At 32.0% G+C, this 12892-nt stretch overlaps 1 protein-coding gene across 1 annotated transcript in view; it reads right to left on the minus strand.

Moving 5' to 3' along the window:
* Positions 1-10207: 10207 nt before the first annotated feature.
* LOC114714800 (probable LRR receptor-like serine/threonine-protein kinase At1g53430) overlaps positions 10208-12892 on the minus strand; it is a 35464-nt gene continuing 32779 nt past the window's right edge. The window contains exons 24-30 of the mRNA XM_028899573.1: positions 12514-12709; positions 12266-12403; positions 11944-12056; positions 11591-11801; positions 10995-11232; positions 10689-10839; positions 10208-10582 (exon numbers count right to left, since the gene is read on the minus strand). Of these exons, the coding sequence (XP_028755406.1) occupies positions 10208-10582; positions 10689-10839; positions 10995-11232; positions 11591-11801; positions 11944-12056; positions 12266-12403; positions 12514-12709 (1422 nt within the window). The remainder of the gene's footprint in view (positions 10583-10688; positions 10840-10994; positions 11233-11590; positions 11802-11943; positions 12057-12265; positions 12404-12513; positions 12710-12892) is intronic.

Here is a 12892-nt window from a genome sequence, read left to right on the forward strand (position 1 = left end):
TTTCCCAATTTTGCAATTATTTTTTTAAATTACAAGTTTTTAATCTTAATTTTTAAATTTTTTGTAAATTGAACTCATCGAAATATCTTGTTTTCCCCAGAACCAGTCCGGGTGTAAAATGTTTGAGGCGAATGAAACATAAATCATAAGAATTCAAAGGAATATGATTGGTGACAAAACAAGAATTGCAAGTTTATTAATATGACAACGAATTGGTGAAAGAGACCTAAATCCTGAAAAAATGCGATTGAGACGAAAAGCCAAAGTCATTTTCTGATTACAAAGGACGCTTATTTGACCTTCCAACTTTGAGCGTGCCAATTCCGTGAACCCGGGGGTAGTTTCGGTACTTCACCTGAAAGACAAGGGTTTATTGGTCCTCAAAAATTTCATCTCACATGTTTATTTTATATTTCATAAATTATAATTAAAAAATTAGTTATAAATTATTCCAAACAAACAGAGTAATAACGAGTCTATGAGTTTTTTTACCCTACCAAAAAAAAAAACAGTGTCCTCATTAGGGCTGTTTACCTAACCGAGACATCCTGATCTATTAAAAAAAAAGTTATGGGCCTTGTAAGGGAGATTTTAAATGCTCCAGGCCTTCTAATGTGTTTAAAAACACTATGGGTCTTCTGATAGGGAGATTTACTTTTCATATATCAAGTATGAACTAAGGGATATTATTATTTTATTTGTTTTTAACATTTAATAATTAAATAAATATGATACAAAATATTAAAAAAATAAAAATATACCTACCGGGACAGGACAACCATGTCCCGTGTCCTGTCCCGATCTCCATTTTATCCCGTCCCATCCTAATAAGGCTGGGACCGGGATGGGTTAGCTTTGAACAGCCCTAGTCCTCATGCTATAACTAGAGGCTAATCCTTTGGGCTTTATTTCTTTCAATGAGGCCTTTTCTATGCATGCAGCCTCACTCTAATATAATACAAATACCTTCTTAATAATCAATTTTAATTATTAATATATATTAATAAAAGATATAAAAAAATTATCACAATTTTTTATAATTTTTATATATAATTTGACTTATTTTTTATTTTGTATAAAGAACTTGTTAAAAAAAATTCATAAGATAATTTTTTAGTCTTTTTTTAATGGTTTTTTTATTTGAGCAAAAAAAAAAAGTACAAATAAGAAGTATATAGTCTTTATCAATCAACAATAAAATATACTCCTTCGATCCTTAATATAAGACCCATTTAATTAATTTGATTAGATTAAGAAAGTTAGGTAAGTTAGTTAATTATAAGAAAAGTGACACATTTTTCTTAAAACACCATAATCATCTTTTTTAATACCCCCCAATGTTAGAATCAAATATCCTACACAGTATTGGGGGGAATGTATGAAAATGGATGTTCACTTAATTAACAGAATCTCTTCTAGAATTATAGGGTATAAAACCCCATATGAAAAGGTTTATGGTAGAAAACCATATTTAAGCCATTTAAGAATCTTTGGATGCTTAGCTTATGCAACTAATCTAAACATAATAGATAAACTGAAATCTAGAGCAATTCCCTGTGTTTTTCTGGGATATCCAGAAAATCAAAAAGGATTTCTTCTTCTCAATTTGGAGAGTAAAAATTTTTTAGTTACTTGTCATGTTAGCTTTTTCAGAAGATAAATTTCCCTTTAAGGATGCCATGCACACTAGGCAAGGGGGAGTGAGTTAGGATTTAAGGAATATGTTTTGGTATGAAATTGAAGGGACAATAACAGAAGTTAATCAAGAACAGACCATTAACATTAATGATAATGCTAATCACCTCAATCGTACTGGAGAACTAGTAAACATTCCCTATTACATTGATAATATGGATGTCAATGATCATCAACCAATTGCTGCAACTCATCCTAGATCTAACAGAGTGAGATGACCACCTATACGGTCAAAGGATTACATTCTTTCTGCCACCACTTCTCAAGGAAAGGTAAATCATCAAGGTAAATGTAAGCATCCAATTTAGAACTATGTTTCTTATGATAATATCTCTTCAGATTACATGTGCTTTCTCACTTCTATAGATTCTGAAGTTGAACCTACTTTTTATGGACATGCTGCCTTGAATGACAAATGGGTTGATGTAATCAAATGTGAAATGACAGCCTTAGAACATAACAGAACACTAGATATTGTTCCTTTACCTAAAGGAAAGAGACCCATAGGATGTAAGTGGGTGTATAAGATTAAGTAGCTGATGGGACCATAGATAAATATAAGGCTAGACTAGTAACAAAAGGTTACAGTCAAAGAGAGGGGATAGATTATCATGAGACCTTTTCGCTAGTTGTAAAAATGCTAACAGTTTGCCTTGTCCTTATAATGTCTACTATGAGTAAATGGAAACTTTACCAAATGGATGTTCATAATGCCTTTTTACAAGGAGAACTGAATGAGGAAGTCTACATGAGGATTCCTCAAGGTTTTGAAAGTAAGGGGGAGAAATTGGTTTGTAAACTAAAGAGATCCTTATATGGTTTGAAACAGGCTTCTAGGTAATGGAATCAAAAATTATCCAGTGCTTTGGTAAGGGGAGATTTCAAACGAAGCAGGAATGACTACTCCTTGTTTGTTAAAAATTGTGATGATGGAATTGTATTGATTCTAGTTTATGTTGATGACCTTTTGATCACAGGAAGTTCTGAAGAAGGAATTCAAAATATAAAAACATTTCTACATAGTAATTTCAAGATCAAGGATCTGGGTTTAATGAAATATTTCTTCGGAATAGAGGTCACTAAATTAGAAACTGGAATAGTAATGTCACAAAAAATATGTGCTTGATATGTTAGTAGAAATTGGGATGAGTGGTTGCAAACCACCCATTATACTAATGCCACAAAATCTAAAACTGATGCCATATATGGAAGGCAAAACTAAAAGGAAAGATCTTTTGAGTAAACGTGAAAGATACAGGAAGTTAATAGGTAAGCTTATCTATTTGACTATGACTTGCCCTAACATTTCTTTCTCTATGCAGACATTAAGTCAGTTTATGCAAAATCCAACCAAATCACACATGGCTATAGCAAAAATGGTTCTGAGATACCTCAAAGGAACTGCTGGACTGGGAATCTTCATTAGTTTAAAAGGGGAACCAGAAACTTTAGTGTTATTGTGATTCTGATTGGGCATCATGTGGGATCACAAGGAGGTCCGTTACGGGGTACTTGTTGAAGTTTGGAGGCTACCTACTCATGTGGAAGACCAAGAATCAAGGGACTATCTCCAAATCATCTGTAGAAGCTGAATACAGAGCCTTAAGTATGGCGAATTCAGAGATTACCTAGACTTTAGGGGTTCTGCGAGATCTGAACATTCAGCATAAAGGACTGGTAAACATTTTTTGTGATAGTCAGGCTGCAATCCACATAGCAGCCAACCCAGTTTTCCATGAATAGACTAAACATATAGAAGTGGATTGTCACTTTATAAGGGAAAAATGGGAACTGAAACAAATTAATTTGAAACATGTGAGGTCCAGTGAACAAGAGGCAGACATACTCACTAAAGCAGTTATAGGAGAAACTCAAAGAAAACTTTTGAACAAGGTAGGAACTGTTGATCTGTTTCGTCCTAAACTTAATGGGGAGTGTAAGATATAGGAGGACAATTTTGTAATTTAGTTTGTTCAATCTTAACCCATTAGTTCTAAGTTCCGGTTTGTATATGGTTCTGGGCCTTCTTGTTTTTGTTGTTTTTCCATTGAGTTTGTTGGGCTCTATAAAAGGGTGCTCTGTGGGGCTTATTCCCTTAAGCCTTTATTGTTATAAATACCTTGCTATGAGATAAATAGAAATGGCCTATTTCTATGCATTTTGTTTTGAGGGTTTCTGGTGAGGCTAAGCTTCTCTACACTTTTTATGAGCATATATTCAATTATTTAGTTCTAGATTAAACATAATTGTGATACATTAAAAATTACCTTGTACACTAGTCCAAAACCTCCTTCACCAATCCTATTTTCTCAAGCAAAATTGTTGGTGGAGTCTTTGATATGTTTCATTAAGAAATAGCTCGTTTCTAGATGTAAAAATTTTGCATCGTCAAAGACGGCTTTGTAAATAAAAGCAAAATATGTTGAAATTATAGGAAACAAGAAATATGGAACATGCAAAAATAAATATTTGTCCATGATTGACCCATCTTTCGAAGTATGAATACTAGTAGTATGACAAACACACATAACCACACCACAATGCCAGAAATGACTTTGAAATCTACATGACAAAGTATTAATGTTAAAATTCATATCAAAGTCAAAATTGTTGCCATCACTTAGCTTAACTAGAAAGTGTGTGAACCAATGAATATAATGAAATTTGACTTACTTGGGCTAATTGAAATAGCAGATATAAGAGGACCATGTACACCTATATATATATATATAAATCATATAATGTTGGTTCCTTTTTTAGCCCAGTATAATAAATGAATCTCCAACATGTTATCATGGACATCAACATCAAAATTCTTCACAATAATGCCCTTACCAATGCCACCAACTTCCTTCATAATGTTAAGGTCTCTCAAATATTTCTGACCATATCAACATATACATACAAAAGCTTCAGACTTTAAGAACTTTAATTAATATATATACTAAGCAAAAGTGGCGTATTGAAGCATTATGCAAAGCCGTAATCAATCGCTTGGCTAGAGAGGGTCTTATTTCCTCACTCTTCATTGGGTTATCTAATCACTAGAAGAAAATTTAGATTCACTCACTTAAAATGAAGCATCAAATATATGCCTTCCAATGCTGGTGAAATTTTGGTCATGTGAATACATAATCTTAGCAAAATATAGCTTGACGTTTATGAACAATGAATGACCTGCATGAGTGGTAACACGTATTTTCATTTTTCAGGTTTCTGTATTAACTCTAAAAATAAACAACACTTTCATGAGAAAAATAGAAAAGCACAAAAGACTAGAGCATCAAGAAATAAAGAACAGCATCTAACCAAGAAAAGTTAACAGCAAAAGAATGTAGCATTAACCATTAAGAATTAAAGACTGAAGAACAACATTTTTTGGAAAGAAGAAGAGGGAACAACAATAATGCTCTTAGTAGTGGGGTCAAAACTGGGAGCAGATCTCCCAAAGCCCATTCTTCACCCAATATCTCTCAGTAGCTAATCTAAACGTCCAATTTTCTAAGGAGATTAGCTCTCTGAAAGTGCTGAGAGTGAAATGAAAAAAAAAAACAGAGAGTAAAGCTTAGAGCTCGTAGGGAGGAACAGTGGAAGGTGAGGGAGAGATCAGCAAGATGGAAGGAGAGTGACGAGAAGAAGTAGTGATGGAATAAATAAATACAAAAAAAACAAAGGAAAATAAAAAAAGAGATGGATAGGGAATATATTACTTAAGCATGGGAATCTTCAATTGTACAACTATAGGGGAATACAGTGCATTAGAGAGCAGCGTGACTAAGCTTCTCCAGTTAACATTTGCCAAAAAAAGGAAAACGTCCCTAATTAACACTCTTTTATCCAAGAGTATAGAAATAAACGCGTCTATTACTTCCATTCCCATCCATGTTCGTTCAAAACGCATTTAATTTTATCATATTTTTTAAAATATCAGATTATCCTTACAATGCTTTTATCCCTTTCATCTTCTTCCTCTCTTCAATTGCATTCCCTTCCACTATAGTACTGCAAATCATCCTTATACAAACAAAAGGGATCCCCTATAACTTTCAGTTTCAAAACCTCCTCTAAATAATTATTTCAAGGATGACATATACAGGTCAATGGTCAAAGTATTCGTTGACTTTATTTTTGCCTTCTCCTACGACAACTATCTAGAGAAATAAATATGTACAATTACCATCAGAGTCTCGATATTCTTTTGATCAAAACATTACGAGGAAATAAAACTCAATATCAATTTATAAGATGATGGTGTTAAAAACTATTAAAAATATAAAGTTAATGTAGAGTCATAATACTTTATTACTAAATAGAAACCTTGAAGTAAGTATAGCTAGGGAAAAAAAGCACTCATAGATGGTCTAAACTCAAGGTGTTTCAAGTAAGCTCTAAGTGGGCCTCATACCATAAGTCACTCCTTTGTCTTTTTTCCTAATTATAAGCCCTTTGCGGTGAATCCATCCCTACTCTTGTCATTTTTTTGGTTTTTTTTTTGTAAAAAATAATTTATTTATTACTCCTTTGATTCTAAATGTAAAACATATTTTGTAATGAAAATGAATCTTACATATAGAACTAGTGACATAGAGTACTATTTTAAGAAACTTCATGCATTAGTACGTACGTGGCCTCCCCTTAGATAATAAGAAAAGCATATGTGAATAATTGCGATGATCATGTTTAGTTTAAAACTTGTAGGTTCTTGTTGTGTATTCCCCCTTAATTTGCAAAAGATGACGAATTTTGATTACTTTTTTTTTTTGGCCTGAACAAATTTTGATTGCTTACAAAAGAAAAATTTGCCGGTCTTGCATCAGTCAGGACAAAGCTTTTTCCTTCTTTAATTACTATTTCTCAGCCGGTGGGTCCCACTATGTACCATGACCAACATTGTATTTAAATGAAATTCAAAGGATGCTTCCCTCAATCATCACCAAATTTTAATGTTTTTAGGTTCTTCAGTCTAAAGTGCAACTTTTGCTTTTGACGTTCATGGGAAAAGAATGGGAAAGCCACTTCCATATTTAATTTCATTAACGAAGATAGAAACTACTATTGAATATGGGGTACCAGTAGCCTCCGTTCAATTATCTTTTCTTTTTGCTGCCTCTTAATTTTTTGTCACTTCTAAAGCATTATTTTCTTGTTTCTTTTGATCATCAGATTCTCTATTAAATGATTGATATTTTAAAGTCTTATAAATAAGAAATGGTGCAATTTTGAACTTTTTGTATTTTTCAAACAAAGAAAATACTTTAAAATTGTGTGGTTTCATATTTGAAAAATTATGAAAAAATCGAAACTACATTATTTTTTGTTCATAAAATATCAAAGTATCATTCATTTTTTTGTAAAATCTAATAACAAAAAACAACAAAATACATTTGGGAAGTGATGAAAAACCAAGCAGAAACTAAAAAGGTGCAGCGGACACTAAAACCCATGGCTGCTAGTGTAAAAACAAAACTTCTACACTCTTAAATTAATCAACATTGAAAAGTTAACCATGACAGGGAAAAATTGTAAAATATTTAAAAATACTATCATGGTTATATAAGCATCATAAATCATATGGAATTAACCATGATAGAAAGGAGTTAAACTAAACCATAAATATATCTATTATGGTTAAAAGAGCTTTTCTAAATTAACTGTGTGTAATTTGCAATTCAAAATGAATAGAGCTTTGGGCATTACGAAACCCAGAATGTTCTTTTTAACCATAATCCCATAACACAATATTACTAAATAATACCTTTCATAACTTTTCAAAATCAAGAGTCATACAGTATCAAAGATTATTGTGGATCCACAACTCATATAAAAAAAAAAAATCAGATGTAAATACCTAGAAGCCTCCAGCCTTCTACCAGCATACAGTCCAGTAACAGTTAATCAAAAGTATGCTATCAAAATAACTGGTATCAAACATATCAGAGTATGTGGAGTGGATCCTATTATGACAATATACATCTATCCAACACAATCAAAAGGGTGGAAGCATTGCTATTTTACAGTAGTAGCTCAAACTTTCGAAGCCTTCCCTGACTGACCCGAATGGGAACTATCACCTGAAAAAGTGTTAAATCAACGAGGTAAGACAAAAGCCTCAGTAACCAACAATCCTACTTATCAAGCATACAAGTATGTGCTCGTGAGGTGTCAAGTAAGACAATTACAGATTCATAGTATTCAAACAAAGTTCATATTGTCAGAGCATATAATAAAGTACAATCGATAATCCTCTTACCTCCCTTATATCCACCCACCTTATATCGTGTAACTAAACCCATGGGCTAAATCCTCATCCATACGACTGGTAATTAGACAAGCTCACTGATTAAGTGATATAGACTAGCCAAGATTCACATAGCACAAGATTAGACCATGGGTTCCCCCTCTCGTCTACTAGTGGAGTGTCAATGCCCTATAATGAGTAATTGGACCAAAAGACCAATCAGTGTACACCTGATGGCCCTATCACCTTTTATCTTCAAATGTACGTAATTCACCCCTTATATCCTCTTCGTTATAGTTCTCATCATCAACATTCGCCACCCCTCACCTATCAATATTCAGAATACTATATTTATAATAAATCATGTCAAAATCAATTTGAATTTTCAATTCTCAATTAATCCATAACACATGAGATCCTCATAATCGTAAACACATATCTTTTGCAAAGAAAGTCTCACAAGAAAATTTCAATAACAATATAATTTCATAGCTCATATCATAATTCAATAATATTTCATAATCCCATATAATTCAAAATCAATCACAAACAAACTACGAGTATGAATAGTAAGTGGAAAGTAGTTACTCTCATCTAACAGGACAAGGATTACCACAAGGTTAACCCCGTGCTCAAACTAATAATCCAATAATTTAATCTACACAATCAATATATTTACATATCAATACACAAGCTATTTAATTAATTACTTGAGCTAATATATATATATATATATATATATAAGTTGAGGTTTCTAATTTTATGCTAAACCCCAAACCTCTCATAACCCATAATTAAATCTTTTAGCAAAAAATTAATATATCCTAACAATCTAAAATTTTCATTTAAACCTTTCAAAATATTTACTTGAATACAGATTTTTCTCAATTTTTTAAAATATGAAATTATCATATTTAAAATTCAAAAATCCTATCTCAAGTTTAAATCTTAAAAAAAAACCATTAGGAATCCAATATACATCAAATACACTTAAGTAAATAATTTAAAACAAAAGTTCCATAGCAGAAATATCATATTTTCCACAAATAAATATCTGTTTAACTAAAATAATTCATTTAAAAATATTAGGTCAATCAATAAATAAAACTAAACTGATAAAAATGATCTACTGAAATAGCTCTACAATACTATACTCATATATCATCAAAACTCAACTCTTGTTCTAAACCCTAAATCCAAAATTTTTTTCTAAACAGCACAAAATTACTGTCATTAGATAGATTTGGATGAGGAGAAAAACTTTCATAAAGAGAGTTTGATAAGAAGAAGTTATTTGACTTATCAAAATGATTTGCAAATGTTGAAACCCTACTTAAAAAAGAGAGAACAGCGCTGGAGAAGGAAAAAGACGATGCCTCTCGGCCCCTCCCCCCAACGGTTAAAATATAATTTTGGGGAAAATTCCATTTAAAGACCCGTGTTAAAATGAGACGAAATTATAGTTCATAACCCCATTTTTTCTATTTTCTTTCTTGTTTTTATCCGTTTTATTATTATTATTATTATTTAGTAATTTTTTATATATATTTTATAAATCTTATTTTCAGTAATTCTCTTTTCTTAAATACTAGAGAATAAAACTCATTTATTAAGCATTAAACTCCTTCTAATGTTATTTAAATACTACGAATAAAAACTAGGATATTACAACTAGGAAGGTTAAGAGATGTTGAAGAAACATATGAAGATGAAAGGGTTTTAGCTAATAAGGTTTGTCATGGCTTTGTGATTGGGCTTGGGCACTTACTCTTTACCAAAAACAAAATTTTCAAGATTGGCAACTTTGTTTGAATAATCCTATTATCCATCATCATGAGAAAACTAAGTAAGAATGAATTAATTAGCATTTTGCCTTGGGAAGTTCAATAAAAACAATATATATATGTATACACACACACACACACAAAGACAAGGCTGTGCATCACTGCGTTGTGCTAATTACACATCACATTTAAACTATAAAATAGAGGAACTAATTAGCACATGTAAATTCTTCTTCACACTTCATGTTATATTTCCCTTCTTCGAATAATATCTACTCGTTTATGAAAGATTATAGTCTCATGCTTGTTTTCCAGCCTAAATTCTGATTGGATCATACGCCAGAGTTGGGATTCTTAAAAAGCCTACTAGATGAAGAGAATATTTATTACATGGAAGAGAAATTGAGGAATATAATCAAACCATTGAGCCATCCATTACTTCAAATCTTTTCTTCATAGTTTCATGTGAGAATGCAGAAGCAACTAAGGTTTAACTACTACGATCGCATTGTGATGCTGCACTATCCGTTGCTTCAGCCCTTTGCTTCATATTTTCATGTGATTTTGATGTAGAAGAAGAACTAAAGTTTTGGCTATGGCTTTCTTGAGATGATTGTATCTCAAAGGCCTTGAATCTTGCAACCTGTTGGTCACTCTCCCGATGTTTGATTGTTAGGGCTTGGATTGGCAACTTTCCTTCAAGCATGAAAACAACAGAGGACATGGATGGCCTCAGAGTTGGAGATGGGTTAGTACATAGGAGTGCTAGCTCCAGCATTCTCATGACTTCCTGTGAGGAGTAGCTTGAACCAAGACTTGCATCCACTAGCTCAAGAAGGTTTCCTTGCTCTTGAAGAACATAAGCCTTCAATTGCATGAAAGTATAAGCAGTTGTTAGAAACTCATTAAAACCATTAACTTATGAAGAATATTGAACATCACCAATGCCAAGTGTGAGTAGAATAACTAACCCAGTCAAGAAGGTAAACAAAGTTCTCTCTTAGCCTATAACTTGTGTTGCTTTTTCCACTAACTATTTCTAAGGCAACAACTCCAAAACTATAAACATCTGCTTTATCAGTCAAGTATCCTCGCATTGCATATTCAGGAGCCATATAACCACTAATGAGAAAACATATAATGTTAATAAACAAGTCACAAAATGGAGAATGTGCAAGGATAGTCCAAGAAGAAAAAAACCTATTGACATTATTACTAAACCAAATATGAAAATTATATTGATCCAGTGAAAAAGATGTAGTAGAATATATACTGACATTGTTCCTGCTATTCTTGTGCTTATATGAGTATTCTCATCTTCATTAAGCTTGGCTAATCCAAAATCTGAGATCTTGGCATTCAAATCTTTATCAAGTAAGACATTTGTTGCCTTAATATCCCTATGCACAATTTTCAACCTTGATTCCTCATGAAGATAAGCCAATCCTCTTGCTATTCCTACACATATCTTCATTCTTGTAGGCCAGTCCAAGTGTATCTTTTGTCCCTGGCCACCTAACATTAATATCAATGGTATCTTAATTAACAACATATTACTATCAAGTCATTCAATAAAAATTAATTAGATATTTGTAGTTGTTTCGAATTAGTAAATATGTTTAAATTTAAAAAGCCTAAAATACAACATCTAAATTTTGTCTTTTAAAAAATAAAGATATAATTAAAAGTTGTTGGCAAATAATATGAACACGATTTTACATTTTCTGTCATAGTGATGTAATACTATAACACACACAATAAGAGAATGTATATAAAAACAATTTTATTCGTTTATGCTCAGTCTATTTTATCTTTTCCTTGTATATAATACTACATATGGTAATTTTTTATTGTGAAGAATTCAAGTTCTTACCAAAAAGAGCACTAGCAAGACTATTGTTCTCCATGTACTCATATATCAGCAACAATTGATTTCCTTCAACACAACATCCATAAAGCTTTGCGAGGTTTGGGTGTTGCAAAGCAGAAATCATTCCAATTTCATTAACAAATTCACGATTCCCTTGCTTTGATTTAGAGGAAAGCTGTTTCACAGCTATGACAACGCCATTTGATAATGTACCCTGCAATTTAGTTTACCCTTTAGTCTGAATTTTCATACTTTTTCTTAAGCAAAATCATTATGTCTAAAAGACATAATCTCTTTATAAGTGTATTCAATTATGTAACATTGGTTAAAGATAAATATGATATAGTAAAAATTACCTTGTACACCGGTCCAAAACCTCCTTCACCAATCTTATTTTCTGGGGCAAAGTTATTAGTGGCACCTTTGATTTGTTTCAAAGAGAAATAACCTGTTTTTAGATCTAAAAGTTCTGCATTAAAAATAAAGGTTATATAAATACAAAGTAAAATAGATTGAAATTACAAGAAACTTGAAAATAATTACGTATATGCAAAAATCATTATTTGTCCATTTGACTTGTATGATAGAATTCAGGCATATGGAAAATCTTTTTTTCACTATATTGTACCAAATTATCATTAGATATACCAACTTTATTATTTTTTATTTTGATCTTACGTTTGTCTTTTGAATCTCTGTCAGCTAGTAAGCCCATTTTTTGAAGGACGAATATTATTATTAGTATGATGAGGAACACGCATGATCCAACCACAATTCCGGCAATTGTTCCACCAGAAATTCGAGGAATTTTGAAATCTACATGACAAAAAAGTAGTAATAGTTACGATTCCTATCAAAGTCAAAATTGTCATCTCTTAGCTTAAGCTAGAAAGAGTGTAAACCAATAAATATGAGATTTTACTTACTTGGGGTGATCGAAATAGCAGATATAAGAGGTCCATATACACCATAAGTAGGAATAGTGGTAGTTCCTTTTCCAGCCCAGTACAAATGAATCTCCAAGGTGTTATTATTAACATCAACATTAAAGTCCTTGACAATGCCCTTACCAACGCCACCAGCTTCCCTCATAATATTGAAATCATGTAAATAGTTCCTACCCTGTTAGGATATCCATACAAAAGTTTCACCTTTCACAGAATTTGTTAACGTACATAGCGAAAACAGTTGAAAGCATGTTAAATCATTATATATAGTAATAGTCCTTGTCTTTATAATGAGAAATTCTTACATACTCCTGGAGTGTCACGTCATCCATTCTCTATCCCATGAAAATGCTCCAGG

The sequence above is a fragment of the Neltuma alba genome, unplaced genomic scaffold (genome assembly GCF_004799145.2).
Source record: "Neltuma alba isolate B1F8T4 unplaced genomic scaffold, ASM479914v2 tig00011543_pilon, whole genome shotgun sequence".
Lineage (NCBI taxonomy): Eukaryota > Viridiplantae > Streptophyta > Magnoliopsida > Fabales > Fabaceae > Neltuma > Neltuma alba.